Genomic DNA, 23,133 nt, shown 5'->3' with positions numbered 1-23,133 from the left:
TTAACATATAGCAGATAAATTATGATGAAAAATCTTATACAAATAAGAAAAAATTTAGATGCACATTTTGCAAGAGTTATGGTGCCAAGGTAAATTATATTGAATAAGAACACTGTAAACAATAAGGGGACTCATGAGGGAGAGCAATCCCATCTTTTGCTCTTCTCCTCCTGCCCACCCTCCTCTTCCTTTTCTCCCCTTCCAACATCCCCCCCCCATTTCTTTTCTCTCCAGTAGCTGCTTTCTTTCCTCCTTATTTGCCATTTTGTTCATCAGTTTACCCATAATCTGTTCTTGCTGCTTTCTCACCTCAGCTACTCTCAACTTTTATTCTCAAATATTCCAACTTTGAGTTTGTGAGATCTCGGGGGAAGGGGGGGGGGTTGAAAAGTGTGTGCTTCTCCATTTTTTTATTTCTCTAACTTTGTACGTTTCGGAAATTTTCTGCAAACTTGATAATTCTCCAAAGTTTGTGTAAATATTGTTTTTTGTTTGTTTCCCATACCTAACTTCATTGTGAGTTTTTAATCTGTACTCTGATTCCAGATTTGTCAATAGATACTCGATGAACCCTGCCTTCTTTCTTTGTAAAATCAGAGTAACTGATTCTCATGATATGTTCTTACATAACATACTTACTGTGAATTTTATGCTTGTGAAACTGCAGTCATATGCTCAGAAATTACCATTCTTTATAAGCAACATTATATTCTGATTCTAAACACATGTATTGGCAGATCTCTATGCAACACTGTTTTAAAGACAAACTTTGTGAAAACACTGTAAAATGAATTTAGATGATAGTGACTACATGTCACGCAATTCCAACGGAAAACAGCGTGGCCATATATTAAAGACCTTTCAGTTTTATTGCACAGCAAAATGTCCATTTAGTTGCAAGTAAACTGTTAAACACTTTTTCTTAAAACCTATTTATTATATATCTACTGTGAAGTTAATTTTTAGATACATATTTCACATGTATAATAATTCATCCAGATTACTTCCTTCCATAAATCACATTTTCTACCCCTCAGGATGCATGATATTTCCAACTATTTCCATACCTAGTAGAGTTCCTGTGATTCAGTGTTGCTAACTTAAGGTTAGGATATTCCTGGAGTGCAAGCGAAAAGAGAGCTACCCCAGTCTAAACCCATTCATTTCAATGGGCTTAGATTGGAGTAACTGCATAATATTGCATTACAAATTGTGGTGGATGAAGAGGTTGGGTTTAGGGATGGGAGGGAATTCAATGCGATATAAGCTATGGAGATCACCCTGCAAGATCACCAATCTTTTCTAGAAAAACTGATTTCTGTAGTATGGATTAGTTGTAATTTCAGGAGATTGGTGAGAGGCAAAGTCGATAATAATAATAACAACAACAACAACAACAACAATAATAATATGAATGGCTGCTTAAAGCCTACTAATAAATGGTTCCATTTATTAGCCAGCATGGTATAGTGGTTAGGAGGTGCCGACTTCTAATATGATGAGCCAGGTTTGATTTCCCGCTCCCCTACATGTAGCCAGCTGGGTGACCTTGGGCTCACCACAGCACTGATGAAGCTGTCTGACCGAGCAGCAATATCAGGGCTCTCTCAGCCTCACCTCCCTCACAGGGTGTCTGTTGTGGGGAGAGGAAAGGGAAGGTGAATGTAAGCTGCTTTGAGACTCCTTCTGATAAAGAAAAGTCACATATAAGAACCGACTCTTCTTCTACCACCTATACCCAGCCTACTTGTGGTCCTTTGCCTACCACATCCAGGCTTTTCTATATATACATAGCCCAGCACTCATGGATCAAATTTGTGTGATAGTTTCTCTGAAGGAAAACAGTTGTTTGAATTAGGGTTTTAACAGTTGGTCTCTTGAAAACCAGCTTGATGGTTAACAGCGGTGGCCCCCACTCCTCTTGATCTTGGGTCAATCACAGTTCTCTTAGCCTTGTGTACCTCAAAGGGTATTTGTTGTGGAGACAGGGCTGCTCTTGTAAGCTTAAAGCTTTAAGCTTAAATTGTAAGCTGCTCTGAAACTCTTTTGGGTAGCAAAAAGTAGGATAAAGCCCCCCCCCCAGCTCTTCTTCTACATGAGGTTTCTTTTCCAATAGCATGTATGAATGTCAATTTACCAGGGCAGGTGAACAGGCATGTTCCTCTACACTGGTAGAACTACCCTGTTTAGTGGTTCTTTATCACAGCCATGGTCATTTATAAGACATTGGTCATGGTGTCACTTAGTGATGAGTAACACAGCACTTTCCTATCGCTTGACGTCTGACAGCACAAAAAGAAGATCGCACAGAAGCTGACCAGATGCAAGTTAAACTATGGTAAAGCACCCAATTAGCTTCCACCATATTTTGTTTTATCATTTTACCAAATTGGTTGCCAGGTGGTGATGCTGAAAATGGGCTTGTCCAAACTTTGCACTATAGCATAATACAAGGCTCTTTGCCACATGAAACCATAATATCAATTGCCAATCACTGAAATATTTCTCCAGCTACCACCATCAGATAAAAAGTATCCTGCAGAAGCAAAAAAAGTCTAAAACATCCTTTAAAAGTGCATGGCCATTTGGGGTCAAAACAGATTTCTGTGTTAACATACAAACTCTCACACACAGACACCTTCAAGTTCTACTCTTTAAGACTATTATTATGATTCTGTTAAAAAGAAAAGATAACCTAGCACACTAAAAAGCTTAGTGCAAACAAGTAAATTGATATTCTCTAGGTGGAGGAACAATGAACAGATATTGTGCAATTAGACCTGGGCAGGATGACTTTACTTTTAAATTCATCTTCCTCCTCCTATTGCAGCCTTACTTGCAATTTTCCACAATTTTCTGCTCCACTAACTTAAAAGTCATTTCCTTTAAGAAAACAGATGACAGACAACTTGAGTGACTGATTATATTGTGCCAACACTTTGTTTTTTCTCTGAGGCCTTGGTTTAAGAGGATGGATGTTAGTGTAAATGACAGAAAGGGAGCTTCACATAGGATTTCACTCCTGTTCAAAGACAAGCTAAGGCAACCTCACAGAGGAGCAATCAACTTGACAAATGGATGCTGTGCAACCCTGTGCCTCCCACTGAAACCGGAGAGCCTGATTTACACAGTATTTTCCCTGTAAACTGAAAGAGCAGCAAATTCCAGACAGACTTAATACTGCTTTGCTGTATAATGGGTTGAGCTGATAATTCTTCCCATATATTGAAATCTGATAATAGCGGGGAGAAAAACACATAACAAAGAAGGGAACGCATTAACAAACTTGTAAAAATACACTTAAGATTTAACAAGATTGATAAAGGGAAAAGAAAATAGGTTGGATCAGGAGTATTTATTTATATGTGGTTAAATTACCTAGGGTTAGACAAGTCTCCTAATTCAGAAGAGTAGAGTTCTTATTTACGGCTGACAGTATGTCCAGCAAATAAAGGTACTTAAATATCAAAGACTTTGAGCACTGCTGTCTTGTTCCATTCCCACCCTACCTATATTTTATTGATATTCTGGATCATAAAAGAGGGGAAAAATGGATTAGTCTCTAAATAAAATGCTCTATTCTACCATAAGCATTAACATATATTTGAAAAGCATGTTTTAAAGAGGCATCCAGAAAAAAAGTTTGTTTTCAGTCCCTTCCCAGAGGGCACCATATGACCACTGTATTCACTAACTAATGATGGTAATCAAAAGTAGTTTTTGTGTGTGTAAAAGTTGAATAATGCAAACATTTTAGTATCCTATTTATTTTGCTGTTGTCACAAATAAAATAAATTTTAGGGGGGGAAAAGACCTTGTGTAAACATTTCATGCTGAAGTGAATGGACCTCAACAGCTGCTGATTTGGTGACATTGAGAACCCCAGTGGAGATGCCCTGCTGAATTAATGTCTTGGAAATGTTAAAAAGAAACTTCAAACAGACCTTGTTTAGCAGGTGGTCAAAGCTCTCTCTGTGGGGATCATGTGAAGACTAGCAGAACAGTCACTCAGTCATGAATCAGACCTGTCAATAGTTTGCCTATTTTCTCAACCGTTTTCTCAATCATACCTTAAAGTCTCTGTCTGTCCTTCAATAGTAGCTATTTGAAAAATCATTATTTGTACTGCAAAAGGATCTTTGAAACAACTTTTATTCAAAGACTGCATATTAACAAGAGACTATCAGAGCAATTCAGGAATGACGTTCAAACTTTGAAACTGCAAATAAGCACAGGCTTTGCAAAACTATTATTATTACCAGGGATCTCTGCAGCCCACTGGGTCACTACTATGCTATATACCACACATTCAAACATTTTTGTAGCATGTCCACAAAAAGATAATTCATTTGAGCTTAGTTCTTAGTGGCGTGATAAATCTGTATCATGGTGCTCCATTAAAATAAAATCCCTGCACACAGAAAACCAGCAGGTCAAGCAGCAGCTTAGGCATGGAACCATTCTCTCGCATAACTGCAGCCTATTACATAGCAGGATTGTATGTATGGAGAAGCATTTGACATCGTCTGCTCTCACTGCAGACTGAAATAGTACAGTTCAGACACAGGGTTACCCCTTCAGTGAGAGCAAGCCCTTGTATAAACCAAAATGTAGGGGAAAGTAACTTTATATTGAACTAAAACTAAAACCTGAGCCTCCGGGGAGGGCGGTATAGAAATATAATAAATAATAATAATAAATAATGCATTAGTAAAAAAAATTATTACATTTTTTTTCCTTTGGAGACAGTAACACATTTCTGTAAGAGATGGTCTGAGTTTGCAACAACAACAAAGGTATAGTTCAAAACGCTCCACTACCAATTTAAAGAAAGAAAGAAATGGCTGAAAAGTATTATCATGCCTGTTCAATGAAATGAGTTAATTTAAAAGATACCGAATTTTCCAGTCTATATACATTTTGCATCTATCCAGCAAGTTTCCACACCAGAATCTTGTGAAGCTTTGTGCGCCCATTATTCTCTCTCTCTCCATCTGATCCCTATTTGCAGGCACACTTTTTTACAAATATAAATCAAAATGGTTATTCTCCAATTCCCTTTGCCTAAATGCGATGTGCATTCTTCTTAGTGGAAAATAACATGGAGTTTCAGTCAGGTTTGCTTTATCTAAGCAAGCTGACATCAGGAACTTCCTATAGGACACTTATGATAGTCCATGAGATAGCAGTGAAATCTGCAAAACGTGTTTACTATGCAGCTTCCATTGCATTTGCAAACTCATGCCTAGAACAACTGTTCAAAATAGCTTGATCTCTAACCACCCTCGTTGAAGGGTGCCAAATTAACAACCAATTAGATATTAGCTGTGAGGCACTTACAGATTACTTTGTGGATAAAATGTCAACACTCCACTGTGATCTTCCCCCAAACCTTACTGAAGTAAAAGAACAACAAAACAAAATCAGAGTCCAGTGGCACCTTTAAGACCAACAAAGATTTATTCAAGGCGTGAGCTTTCGAGTCTGAGGAAGGGTGCTTGCACTTGAAAGCTCATGCCTTGAATCAATCTTTGTTGGTCCTAAAGGTGCCACTGGACTCTGATTTTGTTTTATTGTGCTGCTTCAGACCAACCCAGCTACCCACTTGAATCTGCAGTAAAAGAATTAGAGGTGCTTCCTCTTTCTCCGACTGGATTTTATCACTTCAGATGCCTATCACAGGATGAAGCTGCTAGGCTGCTAGCTTCAATGAGGCCCACCACTTGTCCTCTAGACCTGTGCCCATCATAGCTCCTCAAAGCAAGTCACAATAAAGTAGGAGGCCCACTTTGGGAGATTATCAAACTTTCCCTGTCATCAGGGACCTTCCTGAGTAGGCTAAAGGATGCAGTGGTGCATCTCCTATTGAAGAAACTATCACTTGTCCTTCAGGACCCTGCTAGCTACCACCCAGTCTTGCATCTGGCATTTCTGGGGAAGGTAGAAGGGCAAGCAGCTGCAGACCAATTACTAACATACCTGGGTGAAGCTTCAGTCCTTAATTCTTTCCAAATCGGCTTCCAACCTGGCAATGGGGTGGAAATAGTGCTGGTTGACCAAGCCATACTAGCACTGGTAATACTACTAGATCGAATTACAGGGTTTGATATTGTCAATCATGAGCTCCTTGCTTGCCACCTCATTGATGTGGGGATCCAGAGAACAGCCCTAAAATGGCTGACCTGCTTTCCTCAAGGTCAAGGACTGAGGGGGTAATTGGGGAGAACTAATTGTGCCACTGCAAACTCCAATGCAGAGTCCTGCAGGGAGCTATTCTCTCCCCAACACTATTTAACATCTTCATGTTCTCTCTTACCCAGCTGGTCCAAACTTAAGGCCTGAGTTGTCACCACATGCTGATGACATTCAGCTCTATCTCCTGATGGACGGTCAGTCTGACAGCCCTCTGATTCCTTGGCCAGATGCCTAGAGGCTGTAGCAGAATGGTTTCAATGTAACCACATGAAGCTCAACCTCTCAAAGGTGGAGGTCCTTTGAATAGCTGGAAAAGGGTCAAACTACGAAGTACGCCTCTCTAGACTGAACAGTGTGCAACTTAAAACTGCACAATTGGTCAGGAACCTGGGTGTGATTCTTAATGTCTCCTTAACTGGAAGTTCAAGTAACAAAAATATCGTAGCTGGCATTCTTCCATCTCCCCCAATCTAAGATTCTAGCGCCATAATTGGCCCCAGAACACCTCACTACAGTGATCCATGTGATGGTCACCTCTAGTCTGGATTACTGCAACTTGTTCTATGCGGGCCTTCCCTTATCCATGCTCTGGAAACTACAATTGGTCCAAAACACCTGAACGTCATGGAGAGCTTATATCACCTAAATTCTCTAGCAGCTGCACTGGATACCAATTGAGTACCAGATCAGGTTTAAGGTGCTAGTACTCACCGTCAAGGTTATACGAGGTCTGGTTCTGTGTAACTTAGGTCAGGGGTAGTCAGCCTGTGGTCCTCCAGATGTTCATGCACTACAATTCCCATGAGCTCCTGCCAGCACATGCCTAGAACAACTCATGGGAATTGTAGTTCATGAACATCTGGAGGACCTATGAACATCTGGAGGTCATATGAGGTCTGGGTTCTGTGTCTGCTTGCCTATACTCCCCGAAGAACAACATGATCCATTCATTTCAACAGGTTGGTGATCCCTGGCTCCAAAGACATTCACCTGGCCTTGACCAGAGTCAGGGATCTTTCAGCCATGGTCTGAACCTGGTGGAATGAACTCCCCAACGAAATCAAGGCCCTATCACAGCTCAATCAATTCCATAGGGCCTGCAAAACGGAGGTCTTCTGCCAGGCTTTTGGTTTAGGCCAGTGTTGAGGCCTCCCAACAACCTGTCCTGGCCATTCCAGGCAACACACTGTTCCATATATATTCATATATGTTCCATATATTCAGAAATTTTACTATTTTGTTGTTTTGACTGTTATGATTCTTCCTTATTGTTACAAATGCCTTCAATGTACTTTTTGTCTTTTACTATTCTATATGCACTACCCCAAGACATCATAGTGAAAACTGGTATATAAATTAAATGAATGAATGAATGAATGAACGAACAAAAGAAAGAAAGAAAGAAAATGCATACATAAAAAGTCCTGATAATTTTGACAACAGGTGGGACCCTGCTGTGACACCCAGGCTCTGGAACTCCTTGTCATAGAAAACATGTCCTGTAGAACATGCCTAAGCAGGTCTACTCAGAGTCCAGCTCATCTATTTATTGTGTCTTTCCCGAACAAAAGCATTCTTCAGAAGGCACTATTCGCTCCTTCCCACTTTGCCTTTAGGGATCACATCAAGGTGGTGTTATTTTAGTACACCTGTAACCGGATATAATTTTGCTTATTTTACTGCCATGCTTGTATAAGTTTACTTGATGTAATGCCCTTGAATAGATTTTTGGTACATCCATATTAGGAATACTGCACATAGTCCTGGCTGCCTCATCTTAATGAGGATGTGACAGAACTGGAATAAGTCCAGAAGAAGTCAACCAAAGCTATGGAGCTGGAACACATTCCCTATAACGAAAAGGTTTTAAGAGTTTGGGTTCTTTTAGTTCAGGAAAAAGTGAGGAACATTATTATCACTGGCTTTCACAGACTGTGAATATTAATGGAGAATATGTCCATGAAAGATTATGGCTGAATGGGACCTTTACATTCACAGGCAATGTATGTGCGAATGCCAATTGTTGGTGAACAACAGTTAGGTGAGGCTGCTGAAGGCAGCAGTGGGACAGTGGTACTCAGAGGCCTTTGTGATCCTGCCCTAAGCCTCCTGGGAATCTGGTCAGCCCGTGGGGGAAAAGGTGCTGGATGAGATGAACTACTGGTTTGATACAGCAGCACTTTTCTTATGTACTTACTGTTTTTCACTGATGGAGAAAGACAATGTATTATATGTTGTATAAACTGAAGTCTTAATTAATGGGGCCATGTTTGATAGGAGGGAGGGAGTACATGAGCCTGTGGACCCCTAAAGTCCAACACTCATGATTTGCAAATTAAACATGTTAAGACATGACAGGAAAAATTGTAAAAGGTTCCCAAATTTTTTTGTCATGTTTTCAAATCATAAGGCCATCCATAACACACTTCATAAACAGTATTCCTGAGGAACTTAAATCCAAACACACACTGTATAAAGTTTAATAATTTCCAAGTGCCTTTGAGTGTCATGTTGAGTATAGCGAGAAAGGAAAATTAGTTCAGTTTGATCATTCCAGCTGTATGTCAAAATTTCTTCCACATCACTGGACAACATGAAAGTGCAAGCAGCAGCTCCTGTCATCCTTGGCTTAAAAACTTACAACAAGCTACCTTAGTGCAGTCTCGTTTAATACCCTTTCTATCATCACTGAGCTTAGTGGTGCTATTTGCACTTTAACTTGAATTACCAGGATTGTATAAATAAAAATTGAGATTCTCATCAAATATTCTCTGATATAGTCTATGTGACCAGACATAGGCACCCAAAACTTTCCCTATGTAAAAATACCTTTATGAATGCCTCAGAGTAATCAATGTCTGCTTTCATATGTAGTATAGCTTTTTTTTTCTTCACTAAGAGGTGAGAAAGTTGTACCCACATTTTCATAATCATTAATCAGCAGCCAGAATAATCACAGTATTTCACAGGAATTACAGTTCCAGGCTAGGAGTCACTTATGCTTTTGCTGAAACCAGATATAAAAACAACAAAGGAAACACAGCCTGCCCCTACAGTATGACAGTACATACATTCCTCTGATACATATTCTAGAATGCTTAATTCTTGTACAAAACAGTGTCAGTATCCTGGAGAGTAGATGTCTTGCAGACTCAGGTTGCCATTGTGACAGAGGCTTTGTGGGCAGTTCTTTTCCATTGTGACGATTTACAGCCTCATAAGGATGGAATCAAGTATAAAAACATCCAGATGGAAACAGTCCCTTTGAATCCAAAGAGACACGGAAGGATAGAAATGTTGTAAATAGACAAATGATGCTTAAACACCTTAACTGACATGATTGCAAAGGCAAATGCCATAAATGCACTTTTGAGCCCCCAGGGATGGTAGCTCAAGGGGATTTGGTGATCTTGTTTCTTGAACAGAAGCTGATCTACTGCATGGAAAAGCAGCTCTAAAATCTAAAGTATTTTGAAACTCAGCCTTGATATCATATAAGGGATGACTAATCAAAGCAAAAATAAAATAAAATAATAAAAATAAAAATAAAACCCAAAACAAAATCCCAACAAGCTATTGAAATCACCAAAGCAGCTCTTGAAATGAGTTATCTATTAGTGAAGATAGCTGGATCTGCATTTTCCACATGCTGTTTATAAAATTCAAAACCTATTCCCTTTCATTTTAAAAGCCATGTTACTTCTTTCCCAGTAGGTTTTAAATGCTGCCCTTTCCCATTAGATCTGTGAGTTCTCAGACACAGAGCACACTTTTTACAAATTCTGCAAAAACACTGCCAACTCCAGCTTGGGAAATTCCTGGACATTAAGGGCAGCGTCTGGGGATGGCAGATATTGGAGAGAAGAGAGACCTCAAAAGGATGTAATGTCATAGAGTCCGCCATTCAAAGCTGCCATTTTCTCCGGGAATACTGACCCTCTGTAGTTGAAAGATAAACTGTACTTCTGAAGGAACTCCTGGCCTGTTTGGAGATTGGTAAACTTGGTTCCATCAAAAATGTTCCCTTTATCAGTCACTACCTTAAAAAAAAATTCCTGTTGTGGACCATACTGCATGAGTGCCAAATGCCTCTTAACTAGGGATGGGCATGAACTGGGGCACAGCACTGAAATAGATTGCAGCCCTTTTGCCTTAACAGCTGAGAGACCTGCAGGAACTGCTGTCAAACTGAAAGCCAATTCAGCATGCCAGATCACTTCCCCCTTCCCAAAGGGTCCACAGGCCTCTCAGCTGTCAGACTGAATGAGCTGCAAGCGATTTCAGGGCGCCAAGACACTTCCTTCCCTTTGGAAGGGGGGAATCGATTTAGTGCACTGAAATGGCTTGCAATCCTTTTGTCTTAACAGAGGCCTGTAGGCACTACTGTCAGGCCAAAATGGCTACAAGGAATTTCAGCATGCTGGATTGCTTCCCTCCCTTTGGAAGGCGCAAGAAGCGATCCAGTATTCTAAAATCACTTGCAGCTATTTCAGCTCACCAGATCACTTCCCCCTGCTTCTAAGCATGCAGAAGTGAAGCAGACTATTCTGGTTTGTGTTTGTGTGTGTGTGTGTGTGGTACGGTTAGGTCATCTGGATTCAGGGGTTCAAGTTTGTGCCCACCCCTACTCCTAACTATGATAAATTACACTGGTGATGGCTTATTCCATCAGCCTCATTATCTGTAAATTTTCTTGCTGCAAAGCCTGTTTAGCTGTATTTGCGAGAATTTCTGAATACCTTAAAAACTTTAAAATTATTATTTGAAGCAGATGGCATGACCAATCGTCTGATTTTTCAACATTTAACCTACTAAACATGCTTAACGCAATACAAAAATAATTTCAGAGCAAGTAAAGGCTGTAAGTGCATTCTACCACTGCAATCCTAGCACAGTTGATTAATTTAACGATTATCAGAAATTTAGAATGACAATGTGTTCAGTTTTAAAATGATCCATTGCACCAGAATTTCTTTAATAGCTACTAAAGTCCATGAGATGTTAGTAGATGCCCCTCCACACAGTCTCCAAAACTCCATGGAAGCACCTGAAGTCTTAAAATCCTCTAACATCCACTGGTCAGAGTACTATGTTTCCAACTGCTTTTGATTGTTAAATAAACTCTTACTACAGATAGTGCCAAAGCTTTTTGTTGCTTTTACTTTCCCATGAACAATCTATGGGCTTTTCTTCATGTTCATCTAAGTCATTTCTAAAAGCACAGAAATGGAGAAATTAGGCAATAAACTGAAACAATATGGTACAAGAACTGATTAAGAACCCCATGCAGAAAAGCCCTATGTCAATGCAGTAAAATATAAGACAAGGATATAAAATATGCAGACAATTATAACTTTTTGTATTAACCAAAGGGCAAAATAAAGCCTCAACATGAACATGATAAGCACACAGAATGTTGGGAGCAATTAAGAGTCAGTTAAAAGAAAAAAGGGATAGGGGAAATTAGCCTGCTCAAATCCCTGAGAATTTAGAGAATTCCAGAGGTGAAAATCTTGTGGGGACTCAAGGGGCATTTTAAGACACATAATATATCAAGATTGAAAAGTTTAGCTGTTATAAATTAATATAGATTTTAAATGTAGTAAAATACTGAAGCAAAGGTAAAATACTCAAGACAAAACAGGTGATTTTTGATTCTGTAAAAATGCTGAATAATGGAAAACAAACATATGCATAAAACATTAACAACAATTGGCAATTATAGAGATACTGTAAAACATTTTACTGTTACAATTTAGAAAAAAAATAAAATACCAGTAATAGCCAGAAACTATTGTAAAGAAAAATAGTTTTCGTTTTGTAGCAAAGTTGGTGGATTAACAAAAAAGTGATTTATTTTATGGGGCTCCAATTTGTGCAGTTATACTTTAGAAGCCAGATGCAATGATGGCTTGTTAGCTTTATTTTAACAAACGTACAACTATTGCAGTTTTCTAATTGAGTTCTTTTAATTTTTTTTAAAAGAGAGGAAGTTTACACAATAGAGGTTCTTTTTCTATTCCCTAATTAATTACTTTGAAATATCTCTCAGATTACATCAGTTTCTTACTCATGGTCATGTTGTAAGATGGCATCTATTGTATATTCTTAGTGATGCATTAAATTAGTTGTTTACATTATAAAGTCTAAACACAGGAGAATCTTTTGTGTGAGGTCTTCAAAGATTCCTTGTCTAATAAAGCCTCCCGAAACAAGTAAAGATGTCTTTTTTGTTTAGTTAATGCACCACTGGAGAACCTAAAGATGTGTAATCTTGTTACCATCTATGACTGAATGTAGTAAAATATCAGAAGGTGTTTCAATGAGAATGTGTACTTTAACCCTTAACACTATATAGCTCTATGGTATTTTTGATAGCAGATTTTCAGAATGAGGTAAGTGGTCCAATTTTAATTCACCCTGTACTACATGTCTAGTAATAAATAATGCAGACTTGAACTGAAAGTGCTGTTCTACTCACATAATTACTTTTATCTCCACAATACTAAATATGTAATAATCAAGACACTTTTCAGAACATACTCACTGGTTTATAATTTTTGTTTCTAATTTTAAGCATGGCCCAAGAGTGTAATGAAAAAAATACACATGATGGGGCTATATAGAGATGGTAGAAATTTGCAGAACTATCCAATATATAAAATATTAGGATAACGCCCTGATACAAAGACTTCTTGGCTTCAATTGGAGTTATATCTTCCTTATTCTTTTGTTTATAAAACACACTCCTTCTACCTTGCCATTATCACATGAAGGAAGCCACTGTCATTCTTATCTCTATGATTAATGCCAACATTTTATTTATTTTTATTCATTTTTAGATTTATACCCCGTCACTTCTCTGGGGACGTGTAGCAGCTTTTGACTCAGGCTGTCAAATGAACTACAGAAACTATCAAATAGGGCCGTCCTTGCAAGTTTACTGGTGGCTGGCTTCCCACTAATTGTGGAGCGACCTTGTTGAGCCTGGCACAGCAGAAGGGAAAGGAAAAAAAGAAAAAGGCCGGAAAGCTGAGTGGTGTGCAATCCGGGCTGTTATTCTGGTGCATCACTCCTATGCTCACACCCAGTTGGCAGCAAGTCAACAAGGCAAATAATGCCTTTTAGCCGATTGCTTAATTGGTTTCCAAAACGAATCACCCAAATACTTCTGGGAAGCCCACAAGAACTGCATGAAAGCAACAGACATCTCCTGCTGTGCCTCCATCAACTGGTATTCAGTATCATGCTGTCTCTCAGCACTGAGTTTCTAACTAGCTGAAATGTCTAACAATGATTCATAAAGCAACCCTGCAGGAACAGGTCTGATCACCTTTAAAGCCAAGTAAACTAGTGGCCATCATCAAATCCGGCAGCAGCATTTTCACGGTGCTTTGTCCTACATGCACAGATCGTTCACAATTTGCTTCCTGGAAGCTACTGATACCTTCTCAGGCTTCCCTGAGCTTTCATTTATCTGATTATCATAAATGAGAACTAAGAAGTCTCAATAACATATTAGGGATGAGCGTTCGGATCTACCCAAGACAAAAATATACCCTTCAAGAATCTTATTGGTATTTTCCAGGTGTATTTCAGCTTCCCAAATTATCAGGTTTTTGGGGAAAACTGAGAAGAAAAATTTCAAGAAAATTACAGATATATCTGGAAATTACCATTAGAATTTAAAACAGGAGCAGATCACCTTGCTTATCAGCTGTTTATTGGACTTCTACTGCAGTCCTTTTAAAGCAGAAGAGCCTGAGGATCAGCTGTGCCAGGGAGATCAGACTGTTCCTGAAGGTTTGGCTTGGAGCTGGCTTCTCATACAGCCTGGTTTAAACCACGAAAAACCAGCCCCGGAAGCTGCCGTGACATTTTAAGACATGCCCTAGGGGAAAATGCAATACAAGTCATTGTAGAAGTGATGTTGTGTGCACACCCCCCCCCCCCCCCCCGGCCACAGCACAGAAGGCCACACAAGGCAGGACGTTCAATACTTTTGGATAGACCAGGGGAAGAGACCTGCTGAGAGACCATCCACCCCTGGTTTCTTTTGCCTTGCTTGGAGCTTCTGCAGGCTGATGGTAAATGCATTTGATAAAACAATTCTATGCAAGCGTAGTATGTTAGAGCATGATTCAGGTGGATAACCGTGTTGGTCTGAACTGGTGTCTGAGGAAGAGTGCCTGCACATGAAAGCTTGCACTTTGAATAAAACTTTGTTGGTCTTAAAGGTGGCCACTGGACTCTAATTTTGTTCTACTTTGGAGTATGTTTGCTTAGCAGAAAACTTGAGGGGGCTAGGCTGGGGGAGGAGTGGATGGCTCTAAGCCACCTACCCACTCCTCCCACAGTGAGACTTCTTTATCTCCAGTTTAATTTTAAACATCAGCCTAAATTATGATGCTCTAAATTACATTGGCAGGAAGAATCTCCTAGCAACTTTTCTATTGGCCAGGTATGAGTAACTGTGGAACAAATTGTATTCCAGCCATCCTCCCCTTTGCAATTTCAGTTCTTCCACTATGTCAACATGACAGGGAAAGAATGACACAGTTTGTGTGTTTTGTTATCACTCAGTCCCCCCCCCCCCGCATTTCAATGGAATACTGTGCTTTTCCACAAGGATAGCTTCAAAGATTCCTTGTGCTCTGCTATTTCTTTCTTTTTTTAATTAATAACATTAGTGCTAGAAGATCAGCATAAATGGCAGTTTAGGACTGGCATCTAATTTATATTTATATTTATATTTACATTTACATTTACATACCACCCTTCCCCGAAGTCTCAGCATGGTTTACAGGGAACCGGAAACAGATACAGATAACATAAGGTAACACATGTGACAACAGCAATAACACTACAACAACAATAACCCCAACATGATAAAAGCAATAATAATATGATAGAACTGCAAAGGAGCCTCAGCTCAACTCTTAATGGGACTCAGTGGGTTAGGCAGATTAGTGGCAGTTGTAATAGGAGGGGGCGAGCTGCGGGCCAATTGGAAGCGATGGTCTGGGTCAACCTCAACCAAATGCCTGGTGGAGTAGCTCCCTTTTGCAGGCCCTGCAGAACTGTTTGGGTTCTGTCAGGGCCCTTATTTCTTTGGGAGCTCATTCCACCAGGTGGGGGCCAGAATCGAGAAAGCTCTAGCCCTGGTTGAGGTCAAGCGGGCTTCTTTGTGGCCAGGGACCACCAGGAGGTTGGAGATAGTAAAGCGCAAGGCTCTTTGGGGGGATAGGTGGAGAGGCTATCCCTCAGGTATGCATATGGACTTAAAACTGATAACCAAAACCTTAAGCCTGATCCGGAATTCAACCGGGAGCCAGCGCAGCTGCTGATGGGCTGGATGCGGGACCTCCAAAGTGTTGCTGTGACACAACTATTCCCAGCCTTCCCATTCCAGAATCATGGTGATTAAGGAGCAGCAGAAATGTGGACTTCTCTACTATCCCAAGGAAAGAACCAATGATACAGTTAGGTTGTATGGTATTAGGTTATAAAGGTAACTCCAAATCAAGGTAAACGCTCTGTAAGTAGCAACACATTTTATCTGAAAAACAGTTCTTGCGATGGAATTCATGATGTGATCCTAATGGTATTTTGTAAAAATAAAGGATATAGGAAAGAGTGTTACCTAATGGAGAGCAACCAGCAGGCAATCAGCGGAGGGAGGCTAAAATGCGCAAAAGGCTTCTGCCTTGTCTCGCCTTTGCTCCTGCCCCTCTCTCCCGGGGACGGGAAAGTCTTTTTAAAAATGTCTGAAATCCCGAAACAATGGATAGGCAGACAAGCATGCAGGTGATGCCAGAAAGGCTTTTTTTCCATATGTGGAAAATCGTATCATATCTATGATTAGATGCATAGGCATAGCAACAGAGAAGTATGCATTAAAAAAAAATAGCGGAAATTGCAGGACTTTTAAAGCATGAAAACAGGGGATTTGCTACCTGGCTTGATTGACAGGTGGAAGAGAGTCGTGTATAAACCATGTTGCTCTCTTCCGCCATTTCAAGCAGGCAATGTGGAGGTGAGAAGTGCCGAAAGGCAGCAGAGAAGACAAAACAGGAAGAGGATCCGGGAAGCGCTATTTTTACAGATGTGCAGAAATGACCTAAGTTTGTTCGAGGTTCAAAATGAAATCCTATACTTCCCAATGTATTAAGATGCCTATTTAAAAATAATCTGATTACTTTGGCTCTGATTAAAGAAAACATTACTGAATAGGCAACAACAGGCACATTCATATATCAGTCTTATATAAGCATAAATTTCATTCCTAAAGACGTCAAAAATTAGTTACATTAAAAACTTAACCAGAGCTTTGTCAAAACAGAAGAAAGCAGATTTCATTTGATTCCAAATTTGAGGGAGATACAGTATTGCCAGTTTGTACAGAGACTTATATTGACCAATTCATGATTTTACTAAAATCATCTGATTTGTGCTTTCTATGGCCTTGATGTAATACACCTCTGGGCAACCCAAAGAAAAATTGTTGCAAGCCCTCCATCTGAAGAAGTGTGCCTGCACACAGAAACTTATATCTTGAATAAAATTTTGTTGGTCTTAAAGCTGCCACTGGACTCAGATTATGTCCTGTTGCAAACCCTGTTCCACTTGTTCTGGAATTTATTCTGGACAAAAGCTATTTTAGGCTGAACATTTTTAAGTTAACAAAATTTTAAAATTTTAAACTAACTAGAACAGTTAAAAATACATGCCTGAAGATTTATATCATCATATTCTATATACTGTTATTAGTGATGTATGGCTCCTATCTGTGGATAGTGAAATCCACAGATAAGGGCATATTCATTGCCTGGATATGGTGGTTCAGGAGCTGCTTGGGGCCTTGCTGCAGTGGTTGATGCCAAGTGCTGCTTGGTGTCCAGCTGCAGCACACACCAGGAGACATTGGTGGTTGCAGCAGTCTCCAGACATGGGGGAGCCTCAGCAGGTCTGCCCAGAGAAGTGGGACAGAATATGGGGATTGTCAGGAAGAGGGAAAGGAGGAAAAGCGTGAGGAGGTAACACAGGAGAAAGTTACGTGCATCACATATGATTTTGACGGTGCCCTACCATGCAAGTGGGCCTAGTCATGGCTGGCACAATACAACCATACCATCGTTACAGCAAGCCACCCAAAGCTAGTTAAAAAGATCAACCAACAAGCAACAATAAGATACGTGATATCTGTTACAGTAACACTTTTATTGTAAAGTCTTTAGGGTCTTTCTAAAGAAAATGTGATTGTAGTAGGTATCATTAAATATTGTTCATAAAGTATTTCTTGTAAACTTTCATGTTACACAGTGCTCTTTTGAAATGGCAGCCAGCCAGCCTATGCTGCTTTTCTGGCAATTAATTCTTGTGCAATGTACTGAGGTAATTGCTGTAAGAAATCTATCAGGAGAAATAATCCAAGCTAGAATGCCTAGGAATGGAAGAGGATGGTGTCCCCAAACCACATGGTTTTCTGATCATTCTCCTATTAAGGCCTTTACCTTAAGCAGAATTCTCTTACCTAACACACAGGAGCAGGAGGAAAGAACTCTCCAAGTATATCCATTTTCTCAAGGGGAATTGATCTCTGTAGTATGGAGATGAAGTATTATTCTGGGGGATATCCCTATGATACAACTGTGAATCAGCACTCTACAGTGATAACATATAGAACCTAGTTAACCAAAACTTTGAGATCCCTTCATTAGCAAAACTTTCGGAGATATTTTTCAACTAGAATTTAAGCCCGCTGTGGCTGGCAGACAGCGGACGCTAGAAGAAAGGGTCCTGTGCTCGGTTGCCCCGACAGGTGAGGGGGGGAGAGAGTGGGCGTGGCTTCTCCCAGCCCTAGGAGCAGAGACAGTGACGTGTGAAGAGCAGAGGTGCTAGGAAGAGTGGGGTGGCAAGGGTGTGAGCTTGTAGTGTGTCTGGCGTCTTGTCTTCCTTAATCTGTTATCTGGCTATGTCTCTCTGTCTCTGCATGGATCTGTCAAAGTCTCCCAGCGCCCTGTGTTTCGGTGTGGCTGGCCCCTATCCTCCCACACAGCCACCGAGTCCTGGCTGTATCTCCTGTGTGTCTCCCATCCATGGCAATCTGGGGATCTGTGTGTCCTTCTCCATGGGTTTCTCCAAGGCCAGTATGTCCCTCTGTGTCATTCCTCCCCTCGTATTGTCCTTCCTTGTTCCCTGTCCTTCTCTGTGTGGTGTCTGCCCCTGTTTCTCTCACAGTTTGTAGCTCTCCATGTCTCTTTGTCTCAGTCTGTGTGTGTCTGCGGCCCCTCTCCCCTCCAGGGAGCGGGCTCGTCGCGGCTTATTGTGTGGGCGGCGGCGATGCTCTCCCCGGGCCGTTTCCCACAGCGGGCGGAGTAATCATGGTGAGGCTCGCTCCTGGCCCCAGCAGGGGATTCCTTGTGGGAAGAAAGGACGCGCAGATGTGTGGGCGCGTTGCCGCGGCGGCGGAAGCATGGGCGGAGATTCCAGATCTCCGTAGGTGTCTCTCTGCGGCCCCTCCCCCCCAAGGCCCAGGCTGTTTGCGGCGTACCGCCCTGTGCGCATGCATGCTTGCGCGCTTGTTGGGGATGTTTTTTTTTCTTCTTTCGCTGGCTCCTCGGAGGAAAGGTTTTTTTGCGGCGATGAGGGCCGGGAGGGCCTAGCAGCCGCGCTGTGCGCACGCGCGCTTGTTGGGGATGTTTTTTTTTTCTTTCGCTGGCTCCTCGGAGGAAAGGTTTTTTTGCGGCGATGAGGGCCGGGAGGGCCCGGCAGCCGCGCTGTGAGCACGCGTCGGAGGACGGGTGCTCCTCGGCAGCTCCTGACGCGGCTCGGCGGGGCTTGTCGGCTGTTTTTTTGTTTTTTCCCTTTCGGTGGCTCCGCAGAGGTTTGTGTTGTTTGGCTGCCGGGGGTTCCCTTGCGGGCGGCCTGATGCGTCGGAGGCGCTTTGCGCCTCCGACGCGTCAGGCCGGTGGCAAAGAAGCAACTGCGAGCTGCGCTGTGCGCGGCTCGCAGTTGCTCGGGGCTGGGAATCGGAGGGACCAATGGAGGCTTTGCGCCTGCCGATTGCTCCCTCCGATTGTCTGTCAGGAGGAAGGGTCCAATCTGGACCCTTCCTCATCCCGGACACATCCCGCCTCAGAATGCCTTACCGTTTTATTTAGTCCGTGGCGCCCGTGGCGCCACGGGCGGTGTTAAGATGAATCTTCTGAGCAAAAATTCTGGAAACTGGTGATCTAAGAAGCCAATTTGACTTCTCCATTGTAAGTTTTCAGGGTCTCCAGAGTAAGGGAACACAAACAGCTATTAACTAAGCCATATAAATGAAGCATTCTTTGCCCATTCTAAGGAACTTGGAATAGCTAGGTAATAGATAGGCTCAGTATGGAGAAAAGTGTGAGAACTCTGACCAAAACACTGGGGGGCCATTCCGCACCACCACCAAAGTAGCTAAATGTTAGCACTATTGTAAAGCGCTACAATTAATAGCGGCAAGTCTTGATAACGCACACAGCCATTTCTAGTGGGAAAAAGGCTCTCCCACTAGCGCTGTTTTCATTACCCACAAGTTTCCAGTCTCACCGGAATTGCGACAATGGAGGCGATATTTTTCTGCGCTTCTTCCCGCCTCTGGCCATCAATCAAACAGAACAGCCAATGAACTGTTGTGTTCGTGCTCCCGAAAAGCCCCTTTCCCTTTAAAAACTGTTTTTTAAAAACCAAAACACCAGTAGCAACGAATATTTGTTCATTCAATGTTTCAGAAAGACCTTTTTCACTGGCGTAGGAGCTGGCACTTAATTGTTTACATGCTCTTCAAGTAACCCCCCCCCCCGATGGGTGCAATTTCTGGCCGAAATTTCAGGCAGTGTCGAACAGGGGGCTGTATTGTGCTTGGAAAGTTTAAAGACAATTGCAGAAGGGAGCTTTGCTTTACTGTTAAGCACTTCTGAATTGCTTGTGGAGGGACTTCAGCCGAAGAAGCCTCGCTTATTCGTTGCTTTCGCTGGTTTAAGGGGGGGGAGAAAGGCGATTGCATCTCCGGAAGCTCGGGGGCGAGAGCTGGGGAGGGACATTCTTTCTACCACTATATTGAGAACACACTTGTCTTTTTCGGATGTGCTGCAGGTTGTTCTTAGGAGTGAAGTGTTTTTTTAAGGGGGAATCCACTTTTTATGATTCCCCGAAAAGCACCTCTGCTTAAAACTTCCAAAGAAGGAGAACCCACCACCTCCTGAAGAAGCCATTGAGGAACCACTTTATCCAAATACTATTCCTGATGTTTACCTGATGCCCAAGAACAAATTTTTAAATAGTAGTTCAGTGGGATACAGTAGGAGTGTGAAGGAAGTAAGTTCTGCTCTGTCTTTAGTGGTGATTTGGATCCAGCTATCTGAACAGTTAACTACAATTAAAAATAGTTAACAATTATTTTTAAAACACTTAACACGTATTACTAATGTAAATATTTCTAATTTCCACTTCCAGCAATAAGGGTTCCACAGTGGTTTACATAAATCATTAAAAACGACTTCAAACATTTTCATTATTGTATTGCTAATATTAAATGGTTACCATTTGATCACAATATAAGAAAGCTACAGGTTGTTAAATTAAAAACATACATAATATTTAAATTCCCATTATGAGATGTGAATGTATACTAGAGTGCTGAGGAACTAAAGGCAGTTAATTAAATAGTACAAATGGGTCAGAAAGGGATCAAAATATATGTAAAGTAATCTATTAATTTGATTTCTATACTGCCCCTCTGTGCAAGTGGGTTCAGGGCAGTTTACAGTAATAATAGTACAGTTAAAAGCACTGCCTCTTCCCCTCCCCTCTTAAATATACTCTGCTCCTCACCCAGAGAGCAATTGCACTGTGCTAAAACTAATTTGTTGGTAATCCCTGGCCCTTGCCGTGTTGAAATCTGGGCCCTGGCAGAGCAGTCAATGTTCTCTTCTACCAGACCTATGGTTGAGGCCATTACTGTCCAGAAATTATACGGGCCTCCCTCCTTCCTCTTAGTTCAGACCATCCTTAGTCCAGTTAGCCTGGTGGAGCAGAGATCATCTCCAGGCTCTTGACAGTGCAGGAAGCTGTTAACTGCACTCTGTCAAGGTAGGGGAGAAACGCTTCTTCTTCCGGCCCTTTCTTCCCAAGCCACAGGACCTCTGCCCTGGAGGGCAGAGTTTCTAGCAGCTCTGCTAGACCCATCCTGCTAGGGTCTCCAGAAATCTGGTCAACAAATCTGTAGTAGCATCCATTCAGTCTCCCATCAGCGGATATATCTGGGTGTCATCAGCGTACTGGCGGCATCCCAGCCCATACCCCCATACCTGTTGTGCAAGAGGGTGCATATCTGAATATCAAGGAGAGAATCACACCCTATAGAATCACACTTGTTTACTGTTTGGCATGTATAGTGTGGCCAGGAGATCCAAAGATTGTCTAACAGCCAGGAAAGGTACTTTTGGGAGTAGTTTGTCGTTTCCTGCCTCCATGTCATGACCACTAGTGTTCCTTGGAGGAACTACCACTCACATCCTTCACATGGGAGAAAGGTCTCCCATTCAAAGATTAGCCAGCGTTGGCCCTGCTTAGCTTCCGAGATCTGACAGGATCGGGCTTTCCAAGGTTATCTAATATAGATTTGCCTTCTTATAGATGCAAATAGATGCTTTATTTGGAACGCTCCATATAACTGCAATTGGGCACTAAAAAGATGCAGAGTGGAAAGGTCATGATTAAGGGGACTAGAACATCTTGGTGGGGGGAGAAAGGACAATGGGGGCATAGCATTATGAGTGTGGTGGTGAATGGCTAGATAAATTGATTGCTTACTGCTAAAACTTTGGGGAATATCATAATATTGGCATGAAGTACAGGGCTGACTAAAAGGAAAACACACATTAACAGCTTTTAATATTAATTACCACATGATATGCTGATAGTCACTAGCATAGATGGGATCAACTATATAATTAATAGATGATAGGTCTAATTTCCCAGGACAGCCAATTAACTGAACCCATCCATTTCCAGAGTAAGTATATTTAATTAGCAGATGTTGGGGATGATCTTTACCATCCTGAGGACTATCTCATTATATCTAGCAATGGATGGGAAGCATCAGAAATATTTTTTAAATGAAAATATTCAGGGAATATAACAAAACACAGGCCATGAGGCACTGTTAAAAGGGCCACAAGTTCTTCACCTCTAAGATTAGGCCTCAGACATGTTCTACTATGTATCCAAAACTGTAGAAAAGGGCTAATATTTTTACAGTAAAAGCACTAGCTCTTATGCCAGCACAAACATATACACTTTTCATTATGACTCATAGGGAATCAATAACTAAATAATCAAGATTGCCCCCTTTTTCTGAATTATAAATTTCTTTGGTATTTTAATGACAACACAGGAATTTATCGCAGCATAAACCTATTGTATTAAAAGGTAACGTATTGTGAGGTACTGTAAATGCAATTTTGGATATTGTTGCAGAGATGAATATACTTTACATAAAATGCAAGATTAACAACTCTATACATACCTGGTCATGGCTGGTTTCAGTGGAGCTTCCGACACCATGGAAAGTCATCTGCAAAGGAGACAGTGTCAAACAGGTCATGCACTCTTTGCCATTCTGTCTGTCGCTGTACTGTACCTATAACAGAACAATTCATCATCTGTTAAAACTCAAACATTGGTCCATCTCCACTTCAGTATAAGGCTAAAGGAAGACTAGCAGCTCTAATGCAAGAATAAAGAAAGAGCTACATGAAAACCTCATTGAACTACAATTACAGTAGAAGAAAAAATGTCAACAGTGCTAGCTGATCTGTGGGGATCCATGTCCATTGACTGCCGTGCTTAATATTAGACCTCTGGTTGGTAAATATTTTTCTGATTTGCCACTTATAAACTGCA

At 41.3% G+C, this 23,133-nt stretch overlaps 1 protein-coding gene across 7 annotated transcripts in view; it reads right to left on the bottom strand.

Annotated features, from left to right (window-relative positions):
* STAU2 (staufen double-stranded RNA binding protein 2) overlaps window positions 1–23,133 on the bottom strand; it is a 321,968-nt gene that overhangs the window by 201,403 nt on the left and 97,432 nt on the right. For 4 of the 7 annotated variants that reach the window (XM_077352150.1, XM_077352152.1, XM_077352148.1 and 1 more), the window contains exon 13: window positions 22,757–22,870. The exons of 2 other annotated variants lie outside the window; for them this stretch is intronic. In XM_077352150.1, coding sequence (XP_077208265.1) covers window positions 22,757–22,870 — 114 coding nt within the window. The remainder of the gene's footprint in view (window positions 1–22,756; window positions 22,871–23,133) is intronic. One more of the 7 variants, XM_077352149.1, reaches the window with a different exon arrangement.

Source organism: Paroedura picta, chromosome 9 (genome assembly GCF_049243985.1).
Source record: "Paroedura picta isolate Pp20150507F chromosome 9, Ppicta_v3.0, whole genome shotgun sequence".
Classification (NCBI taxonomy): domain Eukaryota; kingdom Metazoa; phylum Chordata; class Lepidosauria; order Squamata; family Gekkonidae; genus Paroedura; species Paroedura picta.
Note: the sequence above shows the minus strand (reverse complement) of the source record. Positions and strands in the feature narration are given on the sequence as shown.